The 23,773-nt window shown below is 43.3% G+C and overlaps 1 protein-coding gene across 1 annotated transcript in view; it reads right to left on the reverse strand.

The window, feature by feature from the left end:
- Positions 1-23,773, reverse strand: part of HDAC4 (histone deacetylase 4) — a gene marked incomplete at its 5' end in the record, with an annotated part of 175,770 nt that overhangs the window by 21,149 nt on the left and 130,848 nt on the right. The window contains 7 exons of the mRNA XM_082484010.1: positions 1,304-1,401; positions 3,649-3,768; positions 5,093-5,180; positions 6,210-6,265; positions 6,821-6,928; positions 15,161-15,207; positions 22,623-22,743. Coding sequence (XP_082340136.1) covers positions 1,304-1,401; positions 3,649-3,768; positions 5,093-5,180; positions 6,210-6,265; positions 6,821-6,928; positions 15,161-15,207; positions 22,623-22,743 — 638 coding nt within the window. The remainder of the gene's footprint in view (positions 1-1,303; positions 1,402-3,648; positions 3,769-5,092; positions 5,181-6,209; positions 6,266-6,820; positions 6,929-15,160; positions 15,208-22,622; positions 22,744-23,773) is intronic.

The following is a 23,773-nucleotide window of genomic DNA, read 5'->3' on the forward strand; positions in this document are numbered from 1 at the left end:
ACTCCAGGCTTGCAGCAAGTCCCCAAAATGCCAATGATGGACAATCATCCTGTTGGGGTATTTTGCCCATTAGCTGCTCAGAGTAGCAAGATGATGTTCAGCCCATACTCATGCAGTGCTCCTGTAGTGAGATGCTGCTCAGAGAGACCACAACCATGACTGTAGATCAGCTAATGTGTGTTTTGCTTCACACATCTCTTCTGATGGTACTGATCTGAGGATGAAAGTAAGGATCAGATCAAATGATCCCCTGCAGATACCTCCCTGTGATCCCCGGGTATCGTATGCTTCTGTGAGCAGGACAATAAGACCAGCAGGACATGAACAAGTAAATCAACAACTGGCTTCATCCCCTGCTCCATTTGGAGACTCAAATGATGCCATTTTTTTGGAGCACGCTAGAATATGCTTGTACAACCCAGCACAGTGGTTTGTATCTGGCTTTACTATTGCTGCTAATCAAGGAGAATGTCCCAGCAACAAATCAATTCAACTCCACAGCTTTGCTTACCTTCATTCACACTCTGACAGTGAGTGATGAGTAACACTTGTTTAAGAAACGGTTGCATTTTTATTCATAACACACAACATGCTGCTTCTGAGGAGAAACCAGAACCCAGTAAGAAAAGCACAAACCCAACAGTTCAGTCGTTTCAATTTCCAGTTGGTTGGAATAGGCATACTCAATATATGGGTGAACAATAACAAAATCTAAAGCTAATCAAAACAAGTCCTCGTCCCTTTGCTAGGTACTCTTGGGAGTGAGCTGGTGTATGAGTTGCGAGCAGAGCTCTTGCAGAGGAGGGACTGCCGGGCCAACTCGCCTTGAAGTCAGGTACCATCGTCTGCAGTGCAGTAATGATGTCTCAAGCCTTGGGGCAGCTGCACTCCCAAGCTTCAGCTCATGATGACTTGTTAAAAAGTTTTTCTGGGTTCCCCTCCCCATCCAGGTGGGTTCACCCATTGAAACACTCACCCCAAAGAGGTAAAAAGATTTTTAGCCAAAACCAAAAGAGCTTATTCTTATCAGTTGACATTTTACATTTATGCATCAACCAGTGCCGAGCAGCGAGTATGTCAATCACCTAATGTCACAGTCACACTTATGGCCAGAAATATCCTATTTACTTAATTCAGTTTTATTTTTATTATGGTACTCCAAAAGTAACTGCAAATAGATGTAAATCCTGTGTTTCTAAACTTAGTAAGAGAGAAACTCAAGATTAAGGAGGACTGCAGCACAAGGAAAAGAAACTCAGTTTAGGTGAAAAATATGTTTGTAAGAAGAAATCTTCAATATTACCTGAAAGCAGTTAAGTATTCTGTGTCTCCCATTGGTGGATCAAGGCCACCAGTAAAGGCCATGTTAACATTGAAACCAACACCTGCTCCTGTGCCAACCTGAAAAAGGGAGATAGTACTCTTAATTACACATATGGAAACAGTGAACTCTGGCAATGCATCTCTGCTGTCTTAATAATTTTCTTCCTGTTGAATACGGATTTTGATTCAATAGCTTGGTGGTAGTGAGGTTAACTTTCCCCTCTAAAGCGACCTGGTCCTCAAAACAAGAGTGAAAATAAAGCTCCTCCTCGCTCCAATCTTTATGGGAGCCACGGACCAGTGGTATTTGACTGCTGCTCACCCAAAAAACACATCATCAACTGGATCCTTTTCCCCTTTTGCAGAAGAGTGTGCTACATGTGGTACCTTTCCTTAATTCATTTACAGCTTTATTCAGAAGCATATTTTATATTTCAATACAGTTGCAACTTGGGGGAAAAAAAAACCACAGTTTTAATCAGAGCAAGATCCCCCTCTGCTGGGGAAAAATATGATTCACAGAGTTTTTTTGCTGCTTGAGGGACACGTGGGTGGTAAATGTAAGTACATCCCCATCCTTGCACGTAGTGTAAATGCTCCCATCTGCACTGACAGCAAACACCTGAGAAAGGCGAAAACTGAAAAATAAACCAGGGGTTTCTAGTAATTTATTTGCTAAGAAGCAGGGCCGTGTTTTCCCCATCCACATCAAAACCGAAAAGCCTGTGTTCAGTCCCTTTGTCAAGTGGGGACCTTGCTGCTGCCTGAGTGTGGGCTGCAGGTCCCTGGGCACAGCAAGGGAGCTGGGCAGTATCTGCTTGCCACTGGGCGTTGGCAGCTCCGCACAGGACTCTGAGCTCCTACACACAAAGTTGGGTTTTTAGTGTTTTTGGTTTTGGTTTTTTTTTTTTTTTAGGTTTCTGCATATGAAAACGTAGTAAACTGAAAATTAATGTGTTATACAATACAACGCCAGATAATTCAGGCTAGATAAATCTGCATGGCTTTTATTGCACATCCTGCCTTGTATTGGTGCAAATACTGCTGGTAGAAAGACACAGTGTGTTCATCCATCCACAATGGGTTATTAATCCATCTGTGGCTTTAACTGAATTTGTTTTGTATTCTTTATCTTATTTGGTCTGGAATGATACATCTAAAAATTACTATAAAGGGACTGATGTAAATAAAATACAAATGTAAATATGGACCAGAGGGTATAGTCCAGTGTTTCCTTACAATACTAGATATTTTGTAAAAGATATTACTAGATTACTAAAAGGTCAGGAAAAAAATAGGTCTGAGACCTTTGTGTATCCTGTAGCAAAAACTAAGCCTGATGGAAAGGGCTGCTGTTTATTCACTACAACAATAGTGCACAAACAGGGCAACGACACAGTATCACGTTACGTTTAAGTTTCTTTAGAAATCGAAATGGCAACATCGACTTTTGATAAATGGGAAAATATAAAATTGACAGGGTAAGAGTTCTAGGCGTTTTGAGATGTAACCTGGAGTGCCTCAGAGTACACAAAACTAAGCATTTCATATAATTTCCCTTTGATAAATCACTCTGGAAGGACAATATTTCCTGTCAACCTAGAGGGAAAGGAAGGACGTGACGGATGTAGGAGCATCCATCCAGGGTTTAGGGAGAAAGGTCTTCCACTTTCATTGGTCCAGCCCTTTTGCTGCAGGCTCTGAGGACACCACTAGGAACCAGGGGATTTGGTCCAGCAGTATGAACAACTGGTGCTCAAATCCCACCACCTGGGCTGCGCAATGTGAACGCAGCAGTGGCGGTGAGTGATGCCTCGGCAGGGCCAGGAGACGGGGAGGATGGATGGGCTCCAAGTCTGTGCCAGGAAACCTGAGCGCCAGTGGCACAGCCATGGACAACTTGTTCTTCCTGCATCTAAGAAACAACTTATGCCTATGAGGGGGAAATCCTGAAAAGTACATGGAATGCTGGGACAACTGGCAAAGGGCTCCTCTGGAACAGGTTGTCCCGTAAGGCCTGGAGAGCCTAATTGCATTGACTCATTTTCTGCTCATTAGCCAAGGCACACGCTTTCCTGCCAGCTCGCAGGGCAGGACACAATGCCCACGTCTGTTAGGACTTGAACAAGAAGGCACCAAATGCACAAAGCCAAGTGATGCGTTCTCAAAGGGCACTAACAAGCAGGAGCGTGGGAGCAGTGGCAGGAGCTTCTCTCCAAGCCTTCCCTGGCAGAGGCTCCCCGAGATTTTTGGAGGCACCCAAATCACAGCCCCGAGCAGGTCCTATCAGATATGGATGCATGCTATGCTGATACGTGCTCTTACCTCGTCGGGAGCACCACTGCCTGGAAAGAAGTTCCCATCATCATAGCGATGTAGTGAAATATAAAGAACGTTAGGATCATTGTAGAAAGCTTGCTGAGTACCATTCCCGTGGTGAACATCCTTCAGGGACAGAGATTGCATTATATGAGGGAGGTTAGTACCTTAGTAAAATCACAGATTAAAGCCATCGACTTGGAATTTGGAGGGGTTTTCTTTGCTGTTGTGCTTTGTTTTCTGCACTTCTCTGATCTAGCTGAAGCAGTTTATTGCAAATGAGAGTAAATCAGCTTTGCACAGATGGCTTCAGGTTACAGTCCTTGTTTAACACACAGGATAAATGGGGGTAAACACAATCTCAAGCATATATCAAAACTGAGGACTGGATCAATTTACTTGGAGAGAACTGGATTCATACCCAGTCTTGGGGGAGGGACAGACTATATTAGTTACCCCAAATCTGCATCTTTAATTGGTCTGTGGGGTGATACAGATGCCCAGCAAAGTTCTGTTGGACCCAACAAGGTTAAATGACACAAACCCATTACCCGGATCCCCTATTGCATTGCTACTTGGTGCAGAAATGCAGTCTGTAACAGGATGGGTATTCAAAATGCCCCTTCCTGACATGAAAAACAGTTGTTGGGAAGTGAGGAAAAGGATGTCCGTCCAGTAGGTCAAAAAGAAATATACATCCATTTTAACTTATGGGTCTAGCCCATGGCAGATTTGTGGCAAAATAATCAAAACTCTTGACCGATACCCAGCAACTCAAATGCCTTCACAGCCACATAAATGCATTTTTAGATCCATTAAGAAAAAGAATAAATCTATCAGCCACATTTTTAAATCTATGCATCGCCACAGCAAAATCCCAAGCAAGCTCTTTCTCAACTCTGTCTGCAGAGTATTTTGCTCTCCTGTTCCAATTTAGAGATCGCTTTTGACTGCCTCTCACATGGAGGCTGCACTGGCCCAGAGGCAGGACACTTAAACTATCCAGACCAACAGCCAAGCTATGCCAGACAGCCTGTCCCTCTCAGGAAGCTGTCTTTACATCTTGAAAAGAAACTGGGATGGATCATAACAGTTAAAGTCAACACCTTCAGGAAAAAAAAAAAAAAAACAAAAGCCAACATGGTTTGCAGTTTACCCATCCTTGAGACTGTGTTATGGGCTTGTTTCAGAAAGCAACTATGTATTAATTACTATTTTATTCTGAAACCTATGTGTTCTTTACAAAACTTTTTCTTTTATTGAAACACTTTAATGAAAATAAACACATTTTAAAAAACAAATTTTGACTTGCAGACCACAGGCAACACTTTTTTTTCCACTGACTTACAAAGCCAGAATTGCCCTTGCAAGAAAAAAACAAAACAAAACAAAACAAAACAGAAAAAAATCCACCTGCTCTCCTGAAGGGTAAGAACCGGCATTTACTCACCCAGTCCACTATAAGGATTTTGCTAACGTTCAGCCTTTGCTGGAGCAGCTTGGCTGCGATTGCCACGGAGTTAAAATAGCAGAAACCCCTGGAGGTGATAAGAGTGGGGAGACAAGAGGAAAAGGAGAGGTGTTAACTATAGGTTTGCTTGGTCCCAATGCATCTATCACCTAGATATTACACAGTAGGAAGAAATTTCTTCTGCTTTCACTCTTCTTTCCTGCCTGGAAGATGCAACATATGTTAAATTAGAGACACAGAATAGCCACGCAGCAGCAGGTGTCTGATGATCTCTCTGGAAATGGGCAACATTTCACACTTGCCCAAACCCGCTGCCTATGGGACCTCCAGCACTGTGTGCAAGGGAAGGGGACAGGAGCAGATTGGGAGAGGACATGGCAAGAAGGAAAGAAAGGGAAAGAACCAATTAATGCTGCCAGAGCACTATGGTGCATCTGCTGAGAGGGAGCGGACATGCTCAGAGAGGCCTCAAAATGCTAGGTTGAGGGAAACTCAACAGCAAGCACTAGACTCCCACCAAAGAGTGCTGAAGCACCCAAGACACAAAACTTCAGCACACATTAAGCTAGATATACAGAACCAATATGATTTATGCACAGGACCCTGATTTGAAAACAGTCCGATGGCAACCCCCCTGTTATATTAAACACACGCAAGACACCTGACTTCAGCTTTTGCTTTGCAAAGCCTACCCACTCTGACACTCCCCTAATTCAGTGTTGTGACCCCAGGACACAGTTATGTTTGCTATTACTACTATTAGTTGCGTACCCATGCTTTCCTCACACTGGACAAGCCATCAACATTTAATTTAAAACAATTCACAAGAATAAAGCAAATAAAAGCCTCAGTGCTTCTTCAAAGCATGACTGTAACGCTGATTCTTGCTAAGAAATACCCACCTGAAACCACTAAGCAGGATCTTGCCCTCTTCCAGAGAATTACTGGGAGCTTTGAATACAATGTTGTCTTGTATATTAATAAGCAAGAAATTGTGTAATAACAACCTAACAAACTACCTTTCTCATTTCCAGCTGTTGAACACATAATAAGACGAGCACTGAAGCAAGTTGAAAAAGCACATACGCATACTTACATGGGTGTGCTCTCTTCTGCGTGGTGACCCGGAGGCCGAACAACAGCAAATCCATTCTACACACAAAAAATAAGAAAAGGAAGAAGTGAGACAGAAAAGAGGGTTTATCACACAAAGACAGATGCAGAGGTTGCAGCCAGAAGCTTTAATTCTGCTTTGAAACTATGTAGTTGTTCTCTATCGTTTTCTCACAAGACCATAGCAGTGGATGATGCTCTCCCTCATTCTGGAGGGAGGAAAAAGGACCACATGAATTTTATGGAAACTGGTTGGTACAGTATTTCCTTCCACTCAGGGGAAAAAAAAAAATTCTGCATGAGGTCACTGAAACAGCAAACGGGCTGGCCCAGCTGAAGGCAACAGCAAGATCCTCAGATAACACTGGAATAGTGATTTCACTTGCTGCTCTGGTTTCTTTCTTCCTTTTAATCGGTGCGTAAGAACATTCACCAGGAGTCTGTTGCTCACTTGCTGATATCCTCAAAGCTTTTTATGACTAAAGCCAGATGGTGCCATTAAAATGAAGCTAACTGGACCTCCTGCATAACACAGCCCTGAGCTGAGTCCCGTACAAAGCCTATATCAAAGCCAAGTGTTATTTTCATACCAACCTTCAGTTCTCCCGTGGCTACTTTGAAAACGAGCTCAATGACACAGCCCACGGCTAGTCGAGCAGCACCAGACGAGTGAACTTCATTCCAAATTGTGTCACTGTCGACCTAACGGAGATACACAGCAACCACGTTTAGGAACAATGAGGACAGACAGGAAACAGACACACATTTTAAAGAAATTATTCATATGTATTAAATACATAAATTCATCAAATGCATATTTATGCATTAAATTTGAATGTGTTAATTTTAAATGTATTAAATTGCAGAACTTATCTCAGCAGTATCAGGGCTGGGACCCCATCAATGACTGTAACATCACCACTGCTGAGTGTCCATCCAACCAAACAACCCTCAAGAGATGACCATTTGCAACAGCTCTGCAATGCTAAAGGGTCAGTGCCATAACAGAGAAGCAAATTCACTATCTCAAGCACTGCAAATTTGCAGGTGTCTCCTATCAATACTCCTACCAACACCACAGTACCAGTATTTCTCTTTAATTGCTGAAGAAAATTGATCCTAGATGAAAAAAGGTTTATGAAATCATTCAATGATTCTACAAAATAAAATAAAAAAAAAACAAACCACAACACAATGAGGAAGGTTGTTTAATAACAGACACTTAAAAGATGCCTGCCCAGGACTGTCAGGGTAAGGTGATGCTGACAGTGGCTTCCCTGGGGAACCATAAGATCAACCCTGTCTCATCAAAGCTAAAACAGACATCTAGCTGCTAAGTACAGACATTTACTTCAATGCTAAATATTTGACAGGACCACCATCCTCTATATTTTCCCCCTGAAGATGTGCAAGTAGGACAAAGGCAAGGCAAGGCATTCTGCAGACATCCCCATGTCATTATTGTACGGGATCAAGTCCTAATTTAAACAAAAAGTGAGAAGCTTTTGGATTGGCTTTTACCACATCCATCCAAACAACCATACAAAGACAAGATTTTCTTGCAGACAAATGCCTCTTCATTTTTTTACTGCCATTCAGTCACAACTCTGTGGAAAGCAAAGGGGGGCTGTTTCCACACTGAAGCTCTGGATCTCCTCTGCTGCACCCCCAGCCATCTTGCACACAGTGATGAAAGTGAAGCTTGCTTGCTTCTTGCCAGTCACAGCCTTTGCAAAAGCCAGACTGCTGGGAATGTCCCATGTCAGGACAGCTCAGCCGTCTGGGAACATCATAGGATAAACGTAACATTTCTCCATGTGAAGGATCACCAGTTATTTTTCACATTTTACTCTGTATTGCATGTATTTATAGCAACAATGGCAAAGGAGAAGGGAGAGATTATTTGTTTTGTCTGGCAACCAGCCTGTTCACTGAGCTGCGGTAAGATGCAATCACACCACATAAGATTGATCTACCTCTTTTGTGGATGTGCTAAAACCAGTGGAAATCATTCCAGGCCCTTTATCAGGATGGCTTCTGGCAACATCTGCCCTGAGGATACTTTTGAAGTCACAGTAAACCAAGAAAGCATTCAGAGAATACCAAAAAGTCACCATTGTGTAGTAATGCTGCCAATATGTGCATTGTTTCGGACTCTGGGGAAAGCCACCACATCGGTGGAAATGCTCTACAGTGACTATTTGTGGTACAAGGGCTCCCTGGACCCCCATAAATTCAGTGGGTCCCAAATGGGAACAGAAGCACAATGGGGTCTGAGTTATGCATGACACCTCCATGAGTCCCGGATCAGTACCGCACATGTGCAGGAGATGGGACTGATCTGACCACATCCCTCCAAAAGCCCTTAGCAAGGTGGGAAGACCAAGCTGTTTCTCCTCCCTGCCGAACAGCATGCTAGTGCTCTGCAAGGGTCCATCTTCGGGTCTCTCATCAGCAGTCCCGTAAAAACACTATGGGATGATCAACCGACTTTGCAGTCATGATGACACTACTACATTCTCTCGGGGAATCCAGCAGTCTTCATCCTCAGATCCTGTCCCCCCCAGTATCTGTTAGTGGCAGACACTCATGGTTTAAACAACAGAGAAGATCTACTTGCCTTTTGCTAAGAGCCGACCACCTCAGTGCCCTTGGCCTCACTTTGCTCAAGTGAGATACAGATGCACCATGTAGTCTGGACTGAGCATACCTAAGCCATCTTTCTTGGTCTTGAAGGAAAATGCTTCAGGATACCAGTAGCTGAGCTTCCCTCTCTGCCCTGCCACAGCAAGTACCAGGCCCTTCCATGGATGCAGAATTGCAGAGGGCCATCTTCGTTCACCATGAGGCACCAGAGAAACAGAAATACAACCCCCCGAAAATTCGTATGTGCTGAGCATGGCTTTACCTAAGGGACCAACAGACCCTCAGGTCTCCTCAGACATCTGTTTATGTCAGCTGCAAAAGTCACCAGTGCCTGAGCCACACACCGCCACATTCAGTCCCTTTGATGCCTGCAGAAACCAGGCTCATGTTGGCAGCATTTCAAGAAGGAGGAGGGCAAGACAGAGTGGTTTTAAAGAGTTATTATTTCTGCAGAAAGAAATTAAGTGCTTAGAAAAAAGCATTCCACCTGTGATTTAGAAGCCAATTTCAAGGACTCTGCCATAGCCCCACACTTAGGTCCCCAGCAGGAGGAGGACTGGACCCAGAGATGTCCGATGCCACCCACAAGCTCTCCACTGCCTCATCCTGCGTGCAGACATCTCCAAGATAAGGATTTAACACCCAACCACCTTCCCCAGAATGGATATCTGGAGACCACTGGGCCCTACTCCAAGGCAGCACTTCATCATCTGGGTGACTGTAAGTGTTTGAACAGTCCCACTGAAGCCATCAGTGCTCTGCAGCAGGGGGCGTAGACTCTGCCATGGTGGAAAATGTTATTAATGTGGCCCTGAACTGGATTGCTCTCCAGCTCTGAAGCTGTTGCTGTCTGGTGCATGGGCTGCTGTTGACCCCTCCATCATTCCTGAATTCTGAAGTTCATTACAGGGGAGACGCTATTTGGCTTTCTCTGCCTACAAGCTCTTTGATGTAGCTGCCATTACAGGAGTTGTTGCTGGGACAGCACATCAAGCCTTCCCATCTGGAAGGACTTTACCGAGAGAGAAAGCATATTTCTTTCCTTTCGTTGATCCAACAGCGTATATTTCTCTTTTTTCTCCTGAGCTGGAGGATAAAACTGTGTCAGAGATACTGAATCTTCCACATCTGCCGTTGTTGGATGAGGAGAGGTTGTCCTGGTCAGCACACTCGTCTTCTTGAGAATAATATTAATGCCTCACTTGTTCTAATAAAGAAGCTGCCATTTCTGCTATGTGAGCCCGTAGGATAGGGCTCCTTTAGAGGTGGGGAGAGGAAATTCAGTGCTTGGGACCTGCTTGCTGTAGGCTCTTAACCTTCGCAGCATGTACCATTATTGGAAAGTGATGAGAGAATGCAGAAGAGGAAGTGTCCACAGCTTGACACAGGGTCTCTCCTATGAGAAATGTCTAAGATGTTTCAGGGTGAAACCCAAAGAGTTTTTCCTTCCTTCTAAACTTGGAAATCTTTACTGATATACACAATGAGGTTCCTACTCACACTGTATACTCTACTATATACTAATGTGCAGCTATTTAAAAAAAAAATGAGTGTCTTATAAAAGGTTTCATTATTCTAATCTTTTTTTTAGCTGAAGAGCTATGCAGGTAAGAAATTAACCATAGGGACAGGTAGAGACAAGTTGTACCACAGCTCCAGACCCTGCAAAGTGAAGGGGAGCAAAGGAGTTCTGCTCCTCTGTTCCCTCGTCACTGCTCATCATCACACTCAGGTGAGAGCAGCACACATTGTCTGTGATGCCAGTGAGTTGTCTTTACCTAACCATGTCTCCTACTGCTCTAAAGCACTGATTAAATAACTGTGCTCAGATTTTGTTTTTCTAAGACTTGCTAATTAGTTTCTTCTCATTTCCATTCCACGGAAGTCCTTTTTGTCGTCTCTGCTCTGTGATATCGCAACTTTGCTTGCACAGGTAAAGATTTTTATACACTCTAATCAAGACCTTACAACCAAAAATAGAGTAACACATTCTGGAAGAGATCAAAAACATTAAGAACACTTTTCAAAGTTCTAGATCTTCATATATTTTTAGAATGTGCACAGAAAAATACTACACATGAAAGAAAACAAAGTTATTAGCTATCATAAGATCAAGTCTTTGACTGTTTCTAAGAATTTGATGAAAGTATGCTGGAACTATTTTGCAGATTTTCAAAGCTCAAACTCCTTTCTCTAAAATCTTCTTCTAATTATCCTGGATTAGGTAATGCTCTGGTGCATGTAATTCATACATTAAGAAAAGAGTGTGTGCTGCAGAGAAGCAAAGGTTACATCCTAAGTAAAAATACCGCATACTGCACTTGCGGATGCTGCTGAAGATCAGCAGGAATAAATTAGCGTTGTTTAAATCAGAGCTCACATCTGTTGATATCAGTGCTTCTGTGCTTTCTTCCTTTCCTGCTATAATCAGACGTCTGCAGATGGGAGGTTTGTTAGCATCAGCTATGGCAATGTGAAGGCTTCTTCATATAAAGTAAACCAATGAGGGGGGGAAAAAAAAATAAAATCAAAGAGTTTCCAAGCACCAGGGAACAAAATTACCTGTTTTCTCATTGATTTCGAGGCACTGTGACTTAGTTTTTAAAGAGAGAGGTTGCAAGGTGTTCTGTGATGAAGCTATTTGCTCTAAACTTTTTCCTGCTCCTTCACTCTTTAACTTTCTCACTTGCTGGTAAGAACAACTCACGGTTGCCCAGCTTCCTGACTTCATCTTTCTTGGCGCTTAACAGCTCTTCATGGACTTCTCCCTCATAAAGTGCTCTATATTGCCTCTTAGACACATCTATTTTTTTAATCAACATAACATCCCCTATAGAAGAGAACTGCCTTGTTTAATTGTTTGCAGAAAAAGAACTTGGTTTCTTGCTTTCCAGCCATAATTTCATCTGACACCATCAGCTCCTGAATTACAAGGAATGGCAATCATTCCCCTTTCACCTGCTCCAGGCCAGTCCCCCCTCCTGCCCACAGACATTATTTTGCACAATTGAATTATCCAACACTGAATTTCATGTGCTATATTACTATTACATTACTATTTAGTTTCTAGTTATCATGTCACCATCCATATTTCTTTGCAAGTAGCTTTCGCTTTGATGACCCCACATAAATTTAATACCATCAGCAAAGGACACTTGATTATGTCCCCATCCCCATCCCCTGCACTGCAACTTTTCAGTGAATACACAGATTTCTGGGGGATTGTAATTCTGACCACTATTTCCTATCTTCTAACTAGTACTAAACCCAAAGGAGAACTGGTCCCACCTTATTCTATTTTTGAAGACTTTTTTTTTTTTTTTAATTTCTTTTTTTCTTTATGGCATTAGGTTTACCCTGTGGAAAGCATTTGGCAGACCACTACCAAGCTCTCCAGGGAAAACGCTCCTTACGAATCAGTCAGCCAGCTGAAAAGCTGTCTAGTATAGTGGTAAGCTGAATGCAAAGACCCATGAAACATCCCCTAGACTGCACTCATCATTAAGTGACAAAGTCAGAGAAAACGAAATCTCTGCTAAAATAAATCCCCTCTCCTTCAAACCTGGGCTACAAACCATTGGTAGTCAAGGTGATGTTCTACAGGTGCTCTGATGACCACATGCACCTGATGTTTACTTCACCATCAGAAAAATATTCACCAGTACGAAGTGACTAGAGCCCACACAAACTTCTTACAGCACCAGGCCTGCCTCTGTACAACTTTCTCAACTCGTAAGAAAAAGATAAAACAAAGACTAATTACCGCTCAGTGATGAGTAATGTTCTGCCAACCTGGCAATCTTGAATAAGGGAGTCTAAATAAAACTCTATCACTCAAAAAAGCTATATAGCCACCTTGCAGCCTGAAAATGGCCTGACAAGCAACAGCAGAAAAATACCCCTTAAGCTCTCTTGCTAGAAAAATTCAAAATAATTTCATTATACCATAACAAGCACTCAATCTCTCAGCAGTATTCACATGCCGAAACTTCTCAGATTTACACGACACATCCTCTTGCATGAAAATTCTTCATAACTGATGATTTAATCTAAGTTCTGATTTTTTTTAAATATTTTTGCTTTATTTCCTTGGAAAAAAAAATTACATGCATCTCAAAAATGTCTTGTCATCCTCTTTGGTGCAGAAAATAACTTGGTTTTCATCTGCTACTGAAAGGCTTGCTCAGATCCCACCATAGGGCTTCTTCCAACAGTTTCCCGTAGCAAATCAAATCAGGAGCAACTTGTTTCACAGAACTGGCACGCTAACAATGACTACACTTTTCCCCTCTATTTCTCCAATAAACATACCATGCTGCTAAACCGGCTTTCTTGACAAATCTCACACTTCGAATGACAGTAGAAAGCAGGGTTGAAAGGACCTCATGAGATCACCATATGTGTCTCCTCCCCAAAAGGAGATGGCCTAGGCTTAAGCCCATCCAGAGCACGTACACGTGCAAAGCACTTAATATGCTATAGCCAATCATTCTCTACTGTGGCCTCATTTTGCCTACAAATATATGGCTGGGGTGTATATACTAATTAGAAATGCATCCCCAAAGCAGCGAAGACTGTTTTCCTGCATCAGCCATGAAAGCAGAAGTACACAAATAGTCAGCACTGTATCCCAAGGTAACTGGGGAAGGAAAACCAAACAAAATAACAGAAATTAATTTTTATGACAAATCTGGCTCTCTCATAGCTGCTTACTAGTAAATTACCGGTTTTAAAAAGCTTTTCCTAGAATACATGAAAATATCTGTTGGGATTGCTAAAACACTGTACAAAAGTCAGCAAATGTTTTATTTAATATTTAAGCATCTGTGGAGACAAACAGAACAGCAAGTTAACTGCAAATGCTATCTTTATTACGAGCATATCGATAATACCAGCACTGCGGCATTTCCTGCCTTGATTTAGGATTTAATGCAAGACTTCTGGGACCACGCTAGGCTCAGACACTGTCTCTACTTGTTACCATTCAGTCTTCATTTGCGAATGATAATTTCTGCTTTGAATGGCATGCCTGACTGCAGGGCAGAGTAAATCCAAACCTTTTAAACTCTAGCCAAAAATTTGCCATGAATTAGGAGACTGCAGCATATTTACAATACAAAATAAAATATCTCTACGAGTGCTCAGTGGTGGTGGTATGAATAAACGCCGATTCTTCTTTTTTTGATGGATAATTTTCAAAGCAGCGATTTTGCAAAGACTCAGGAAGAAAACAATTTTGTTTCATTTCCATAACAGAATCCAGACCTCTAAATTCAACCTCACGAGCTACAATTATGCATAAGAACTACCACTGTGAATTTTCAAACACAATGCCTTTTATTGTCTCTTCTCATTCTTTTCCCTTCCTGTTCTCCAAGATTTGCTGTACTGTCACCCTCCACAGAAACTTTCGAGCAGAAAGTCTGACTTGAAAGGAAAACTTTCAAGTTTTCAGGCTTCAAGGGAAAACAACAACGCAAACCTTCAACACAAGGTATCTGAATTGTATTTGGTGTTTTTTTTCAGCCTTATGGCAACAAACAACAACAACAAAAGTCTTTTTATTGTATGGAATCTTTACAGATGAAAACTAATGTTCAGCTTTTCCATGACAGATGGAGGGTGTTTTAGGCACCTTCAGAATTCACGTGTGTTCGTCCTGGTGCTCAAGAAATAAAAGATGCCAAATAACGAAGACCACAATTCTCTTGTGCTGCATAACCTGTGAGACATTTCATTTGAGGACAGTAATGTAGCCCAGACACAAACACACCAACTTACTATTTACAGGAACTTCCCAAATATTGTCCTTCAATATCACTATTTTATTAATATGTTTTCCACCTGCACTAGGAGACAGGCAGCTCTGAAGTATAAATACTGAAGATGAAACACCTACACAGCACGAGCAGCATGAAAAGCACATCTTGCTTTCTATGTATAAAGCACTTTTGGATTCAAGGGTTGCTTTCAAATGTAGTAACCTCTAAGCCATTAAACACCACTGCCTGGGAAATGAAGTTTCTCCTCCTAAAAGCCAGAGACGAAACATGCCTATGAATGTCACACACACTTTGGCTCTCCAAAATAGTTTAAAATTCTTCACGCTGCTTTTGAAGAAAGGCACGTGAGGCTGTTGCTGCAACCCCGCACCCCAGGCAGACCCTGTTTATGGGTAACATCTGGTTGCAATTACCCACTTGATGGAATGCAAAGCAAGAATTTTTGTTACCAATGGGACTGGGAGAACAAACAGGACATTATTTACACATTAAAGAGAGTACTCACCCCAACACCACCGCAAGGAAGCCTGACAAACATTGATGTTAAAGAACCTGTAGGAAAAAAAACATACCCTGTAAGTCAAAAAGTCAAAGTTCACCAGATTTTGGTGCAATTTTACGGCAACGCTGTAATCTTTCTGAACACAGTAACAGCCTAGGGTTTTCTTGCAATTTTCAGAGAACACACAGCCAACCCTGGTACATTACAATGCATATATACACAATATACACACTTGGGCTTGTTCAAAAGCCTTTCCAATATAAAAGCCTTTTATAAATCTCTTATTTTTATGCAAGGTTTGTGTGCTGAGATTAGACTGGGTCTCCCAAGGCAACAGGAGCCAAGAGGGATACACCAGTGAAATACCCCAAAGGAATTAAGGGATATTTCTCCAAGATGACACAGCCAACAGCTCAGCTGAAGTGCCTCTACACCAATGCATGCAGCATGGGCAAGAAACAGGAGGAGCTGGAAGCCACCGTGCTGCTAGAAAGCTACAACCTAGTTGCCATTACTGAAACATTGTGGGATGAATCCCATGACTGGAGTGTGGCTATCAACAGCTACAGGCTGTTCAGAAGGGACAGGCAAGGAAGGTGGGGCAGAGGCATTGCCCTCTACATCAAGAAATGGAGAGAGCGTGAAGAGCTGTCTCTGAAGAATAGCTACGAGCAGGTTGAAAGCCTATGGGTAAAAATTAAGAGACTGAGGCAACAAAGGAGCCTTGTGGTTGGTGTCTACTACAGGTGTCAAGGGGAGTCTATTGACAAAGCCTTCTTACTCCAGCTACAGGAGGCATCGCACTCGCAGGCTCTTGTCCTGCTGGAGGACTTCAACCACTCCACCATCTGCTGGAAAGGTAGCATGGCGACCTGTAGGCAATCCAGGAGACTCCTGGAGTACATCAAAGATAACTTCTTAAGCCAGGTAATAGATAGCCCCACCACAGGGGATGCGATACTGGACCTGATGGTCATCAGCGCAAGTGAGCTCATCAGTGACATCAAGATTGGAGGCAGCCTTGGCTGCAGTGACCATGCACTGGTGGAGTTCAGAGTCCTGAGGGATATGGGTCAGGGGAAGAGTAAAGTCAGGACCCTGAATTTTAGGAAAGCAAAATTCCAGCTCTTTAAGGATTTAGTCAATAGGACTTCCTGGGAAACTGCCACCAGGGACAAGGGAGCAGAACAGAGCTGGCAGATCTTTTAGGACGCTTTTCATAGAGTGCAAGAGCTCTTGATCCCCAGGTGTAAGAAATCAGGAAAGGCAGGCAAGAGACCAGCACGGCTGAATTGAGACCTGCTGGTCAAACTGAAGGGCAAGAAAGAGCTGCACAGTCAGTGGAAGCAAGGACACGTATCCTCAGAAGAGTATAGGGATGCTGCCCAGTTGTGTAGGGATGGGGTCAGAAAGGCCAAGGTGTAGCTGGACCTGAACTTGGCAAGGGATGCAAAGAATAATAATGAAGGCTTCTATAGGTATGTCAGCCAGAAAAGGAAGGTCAAAGAAAGCATGCGCCCGCAATGAACAAGACTGGCAAACTGGTAACAACAGATGAGGAGAAGGCTGAGGTACTCAACAACTTTTTTGTCTCAGTCTTCACTGGCAACCTCTCTCCCCACACCTCTCAAGTGGATGGACTGCAAGACAAGGATTGGGGGAGAAAAGTCCCTCCCACTGTAAGAGAAGATCAGGTTCATGACCACCTGAGGAACCTGAACATACATACATAAGCCTATGGGACCTGATGAGATGCATCACAGAGTCTTGAGGGAATTGGCTGATGTAGTTGCCAAGCCCCTCTCCATGATATTTTAAAAGTCATGGCAGTCAGGTGAAGTCCCTAGTGACTGGAAAAGGGAAACGTTGCACCCATTTTTAAAAAGGGTAGAAAGGAGGTCCCTGGGAACTACCGGCCTGTCAGCCTTACCTCTGTGCCTGGGAAGATCATGGAACAGATCCTCCTAGAAGATATGCTAAAGCACGTGGATGACAGGTGATTAAAAGACAGCCGGCATGGCTTCACCAAGAGCAAGTCCTGCCTGACCAACCTAGTGGCCTTCCATGATGGAATAACTACATCAGTGGACAGGGGAAGAGCTATGCATGTTGTTTATCTAGACTTCTGTAAGACCTTTGACACAGTCCCCCACAACATCCTTCTCTCTAAATTGGAAAGATATGGATTTGATGGCTGGACTGTTTGGTGGATGAGAAATTGGTTGGATAGTCACATCCAGAGGGTAGCGGTCAAGGGCTCAATGTCCAGATGGGGACTGGTGACAAGTAGTGTCCCTCACAGTATCAGAATTGGGACCAGTACTGTTCAATATCTTTATCAGTGACACAGACAGAAGGATCAAGTGCATCCTCAGCTAGTTTGTGGATGACAGCAAGCTGAGTTGACACGCATGAGGAATAGGATACCACCTCAGAGGAACCTGGACAGGCTTGAGAGGTGGGCCTATGTGAACCTCATGAAGTTCAACAAGGCCAAGTGCCAAGGTCTTGCACCTGAGTTGGTGCAACCCATGATATGAATACAGGCTGGGGGATGAAGGGATTGAGAGCAGCCCTGAGGAGAAGGACTTGGGGGTACTGGTGGATGAAAAGCTCAACATGAGACAACAATGCATTCTTGCAGCCCAGAAGGCCAACCGTATCCTGGGCTGCATCAAAAGAAGTGTGGCCAGCAGGTCGAGAGAGGTGATTCTGCCCTTCTAATCCACTCTCGTGAGACCCCACTTGGAGTACTGCATCCAGCTCTGGAGCTCCCAACATAAGAAGGACAGGCACCTGTTGGAGCGGGTCCAGAGGAGGGCCACAAAGTTGATCAGAGGGCTGGAACACTCCCCCATGAAGACAGGCTGAGAGAGCTGAGGTTGTTCAGCCCGGAGAAGAGAAGGCTCTGGGGAGACCTTATTATGGCCTTCCAGTACTTAAAGGAGGCCTACAGGAAAGATAGGAAAAAACTTTTTAGCAGGGCCTGTTGTGATAGGACAAGGGGTAATGGCTTTAAACTAAAAGAGGGTAGATTTAGACTAGATATAAGGAAGAATTTTTTTTACAATAAGGATGGTGAAACATTTGAACAGGTTGCCTAGAGAGGTGGTGGATGCGCCATCCCTGGAAACATTCAAGGTCAGGTTGGACAGGGCTCTGAGCAACCTGACTTAGCTGAAGATGTTCCTGCTCATTGCAAGGGGGTTGGACTAGATGACCTTTAAAGGTCCCTTACAACTCAAACTGTTCTATGATTTTATGTCTTCTCAGATGAACGTTTTAATCCCTTTCAACTGAAGGAGGATAGGAAATCATAAAAACACCCTAATTATCAGTCATATGCACAGTTACTAGAAGACTTTGGAGTGCATGAGCTTCATAAAAGAGGAAGACAAAAAATAAACTAGAATAAAACGGAACGTGTTTTGACTGAAAGAGCAAACCCAACATTAAGTATTTGAGAAAAATTGAGAAAACCATCTGTAGGGATAATTTTGCATCTGTAGGAATTGTAACATCACTTTCTGGGCTCGCATATGAGCAAATTATCCCCCATTCAAAATTCTGCAGGTTTATAGACCATATACTGAAACAAGAACACACTGTCTCATATCCATCACCACCCTACCCGCATGATTGTACATCCGTCTGTGCACCACAGGCAAATAGAAGGAAATATGTGCATGCAGACACTGTAAAAAAATCTGGAGTACATTGCCCGAGATTCATTTGCTTGAGACTTATTTAAAGTTAATGAAAGCTAACAGTGAAATAAACTGGGTTGAGGTTTGGGTTTTTTTTATCCATCAAACCAGGTTCTTGTTCTGGTCATGTCTATACTCTAAGAATAAATTCCCTTAAATGCTAACTACCAGCTTTGAGGAGTGTGAATTAGCCATGATGGCAGACAGGCATTACTGAGGGCCATGCTGGTGTCAAAAGCATCGCAGACACATACGTTACCCCTGTGACTGAAAGTGCAGTTAACGCATCTGTATTATTAATCTGAGCGCACAGCAAGATTCACTATTTGATTAGATCCACATGAAAGTTCTTAGACTGTCCTGCCTCAGACCTCCTGTCACATCTTTCACTGCTAAACCACCCATTATTTCCATATTTATCTTCTTGACAACAATTTATGATTGCTTTCCACAAATTAAAAGCAGCCTTATTTGCCTAAGTTTTAACTTGTTCAACAGGTTCCAAAGCTTTACAGTGTCAAACGATAGATGGATTCGAATTTTTCATCCTCAGACTTTCAAGGGCTTTAGCAACAATTCCAGGGGTAGAGTTGTGCAACCTGCCTTAAAGGCCACCACCTTCAAACTCCCCTGATAAAACACAGCAAAGCAGATCTTTGTGATGCTCAGGCTCCTCTGGGGAAAAGTAACTTAAAGATCAGTGGTGGGCTTCTGTTGCAAGTCTCTTCTCCTACATGTGTGAAGAAGGGCACTCTTTGAGGAAGGAGTAAGACTCAGTAGTAACGAGCTACACGACACTGCAGAAGTGTAAGTAATCAGCAGAGCCACATCAATACCTGCTTACAATTCTGAAAAACCTGAACTATTTACCCTCTTCCCGCTTTCTCCTAAAGAACTGCCAGATTAAGAGACATCCCCCCTTATCATGTGCAGAAGCTTGAAAAGAAACATCTTGTGTTTTCATCCCCCAGCTTTATGAGCTCTTCTTTTTAGGCTGAGGTTTCTCATACGTTTTCTTCCTCATAGACATATCAAAGGCAACGAGTTTACATGGAGTCAGCCACCCCATCACAGTTGTACATGTCAAGACACTCAGGTCTAACAAACTCACATTTGCATATGTGAGCCTCACACAAAGCTTTGGTCTCAGACTTCAACCCTGCCATACATTTACCCTCTGACGTATTTAAAAGAACTCATAAAATTGTTTTGTAAATTTAAAAGCCCTTTAAACTCTCATCTGGAGAGGATGGCTAAAGAAGGGGCTGCTTACAGGCTTGTTCATCTCTATACACAAACGCGCATTTTGAGGTTTTTCAGGGAGCTTTTCCCAACACATCAGTGCCTGTTATCCTTGCTCAGGTCCAGCACTGTGGAAGCCATCAAGTTAAGAAACTGGTTTTAGGGCCAGCATCGCTCTTCCTGCCCTGGTCCCGAAGGAGAACTTCTCTCTGGGTGCTACAGAGACATCCCAGACAGGCTCACTCCTCCTGTCATTTTGGCTCGTCACACTGTCCCTCCGGACCCCTGGCTGTCAAGCTGTCAACCTTTTCTCCTGCTTCACGGGATGACTGGCAGACAAGCTGAATGGTGACGCTGTTTGCTCTTCCTCCATGCTTCATGCTCGGCATGAGAGTCAGTGCCAGCTGTAGCCCATGCACAGCTCCACATCCAATGAGAGGACAATTGGGCAGTGGAAATAGGCAGTTCACTGCTTTCTGGGCAAAGATGGTCATGTGAGCTGACAGCAAGTCCCACTGCTAGCAGCTCAAGGCTAAAATGATGCCAACTGGGTTTAGGAAACAAGGTCTAAGCTCAGCTAATAGCTACTGGAAAGTCCTTCCTACTGGAGATCCTGAGGACCTGACCTTCTGCCTATGGCTGCAGCTCTCTGACGACCTGGTGTTCTTTGCAAATTACACCCAAACAGGCAACATTTTGTACTGGAATACCTTCAGGTATTAGAATTATTTCTCTTCACCATAGGAATAAACTGGATCTCTACAGACATTTCTCTACAGAAATTTTAAAATTTTAAAGACATGGGGGACACACAGCAAAACTACAGAAGTACTCACAGGCAGAGCTAGAGTGTCTCCCCTCCCTTAGGTTCTCTAAACAAACCATCAGGAATGGTTCAGCAAAACCTGGGAATCCCCAAATCCAATACTAACCAAATAAACGGCTTGTATCTCCAAGTGTTTCTATGGAACAATTGATACAGATTGTGCCAAGAGTCAAAAGGGGAGTGGGAAAATATTTCAAGAGCATCTGACATTTGAATGAGCAGGAAACACTCGGTGTTATCACAGGCCACCCTCCCACGTATCGTGCACATGGTATAGGGTGACCCACTGTCTGCTCAACCCCCCCATGCAGATGATGATGACCGCTGCCAGAGGCAGCGTGCCAACCCTGCCTGCTACAGGCTGGTAAAGCCAACAGGTCAGATGCTGGAGGGCTGCCCAGATCCTACTGCAGCAGACAATCAGGACACACGTCCTCACACACCTTCAGTGCTACAGCTCAAGAATTCACAGAGAAATCAGTCATCATGAAGGTGGTGCAACTGCAAATGAGAAGCCTTCTCAGATCTACTGTGGAAGATTTACACGCTGTTTCTTTGGACTGGTGGATATGCCTTATGCAAGGCCAGAGTTTTACACTACCAAGGATATGACATCACAAATTCTTTAAACTTTACATACTAATTGTGCTATCATTCAGCCAGGGGTGTCTACTTTCCGTTTGCTCTGGGTTTTAAAGAGGTGGTAAATTAGCTATAAATACAGTGCTAACTGCATGTTTAAACAACTGGCTAAAAGCTTTCCTCTTTGGGGATCTAATGTACATACTCAATATGTTGCAAAATCTTTCCAGCTCTTTTGCTGCGACAAGAGCTACACCATGCAGGCCATCAAATTAATCCTCTTTTTGTATCATCCAAAGTCAAGCTAAACCCAAAATAAACTTTCTCAACTTCAAGGTTCCAGAACTGTCTTTTTGCTGATCCACATTTGAGAACTTCCCAAACTGTCCCTCCAGCCTATCACCTACTGCCCCAAAAAGGTACAAAGTAAAGGTAAGGTGCTAAACTCAATGTGGTTTGGTTGCCATGGGGGGCTATTGGTTATCTAAACAACCACCCCCTAGATTTTTTGCAGGAAAAATGTCTATATTTTATGGCAGATGCAGCCCTGTTTCAGGAAGATCCAGTCTCCAGTGAAAGGGATAAACAATCTTACTCCAAATTAAACAAATGTAAGACTATCTAAGAGGACCCTGCATCTTTCTTGCAGATTATCCATACAAAACTGACAGCTATTGGTTGATGTCTATGCAGCTGGTCGGTGCTGCAGATCCAGGTCCTTAGCAGGGCGCTCCAGTTCCTACTTAGCAACGGATAACTTTCTAACACACAGAGCAGTGTCCGAGGATAAAATAAAACATCTGAATTACCTTTCCTCCTGAGGGAAACCTCCTTTTAGGTTTTGAAGACATCAAAGAAAGGACGTTTTAGCTATCTAGGGTTTAGGGATCTACCTGAAGAAAGGGAGATGTATCTTGTACTGCTTTCAAGCAGACATTGAACAGAGGTGGGAAGAATCCTCTTGGGAACTGCCCAGAGCTGAGAATGGAGGGAGCCCCATGTCCCAACTTTCATACTGGTACCACGAAGTGACTGCCAGAGCCAGGGCTGAGGACAGTAGTGGGAGTGCTGGAGGTCAGGAAAGGGATGCCCCCAAAGGGAGTGATACCTAGAAGTTTCTTGCTGTCCAGTTTCTGTCTGTTCAGAGGGTTTGTGCCGTACAGCAGCGTATGAGCTTCCGAGTGAACTGTCTGCAGCTCTTCTAGAGTTGCTTTTCTTCCACGAATACACTGAAAGAGGAAAGAAAAGGGGTGATGAAATCACTGATTAACTGCTTGGATCTCATTAAAGAACTTATTTTTCCATAGCAAATCATAGGACAGTGAGCAAAAAACTAAAATGGGTTCTTATGTAGAAAAATTCATTGTAAGACAGATTTTGGTTTAAACCCTTATTCAAAATACTAGCTTGACATATAAAGCCATCTTTAGATTTATTTACGTTTGTTTTAAAAATACTTACCACAGAGCATTTGCTAAATTACACAGGTAGTGCCTGACTACTGAATACTCAGGATTTCAGTTATAAGCCATTAGAAAGTGATTCTTTGGTGCAAATGTGCCCCTCCAAGCCACCCTCCGACTTCCCCACTACGATTATTAAGCTCATCTAAAAATTTCTCCCAAACACACTGCTTTCCAAACTGAACCTTTGAGCAATTAAGGGTCAGTTACAAACTTTCTGCCCTAAAACTCATCTTGGGAATCCCACAAGATTCAATCTGTTGCAAAATGGTTTCTTATACAATGATGCAGGTTCAGCTGGAAGTACTGTAGCAAATATGCTCATGCCTGCTTTTGTTGCCAGCTGAAACCCAAAAGGGCAGACGCACACCAAATTCAAAACCCTGGCTTCACTGAAGATCATGGCAAAGCTTTGACTGATGTGAGCAGGACCCGACTTCACATTTTACAAATTGGTGATCTTTGCCCATTTTTTGTCATAGGGATCTAGCATACCTTTGGGGCTTATGTTTTGTTGCCATCACCCATTGGTGTTGGAAAGTATGTTTTTAAGAACAAAGTGCTACTTGGAGATACCAAATCTTGGGCATATAAGGACCATGCCGTTGCCTCTTGCACAGGAGCAAGCACTCCCCAGCAGGCAGATGGCACTGGGAGGGCATCAGGTATACCAGAGAAGGCAACCAACTCCCAGCAGTGGAAAAAACACCTCACCTTTTAAACTGGGAGCTTGTGACTGCCTACGAAACGTTGGCAGGGGAAATACGCAGAGAGTCGAGAAAGTGTCGAGGCGGGG

This window comes from Vanellus vanellus, assembly GCF_965231255.1.
Source record: "Vanellus vanellus genome assembly, chromosome: 5".
Lineage (NCBI taxonomy): Eukaryota > Metazoa > Chordata > Aves > Charadriiformes > Charadriidae > Vanellus > Vanellus vanellus.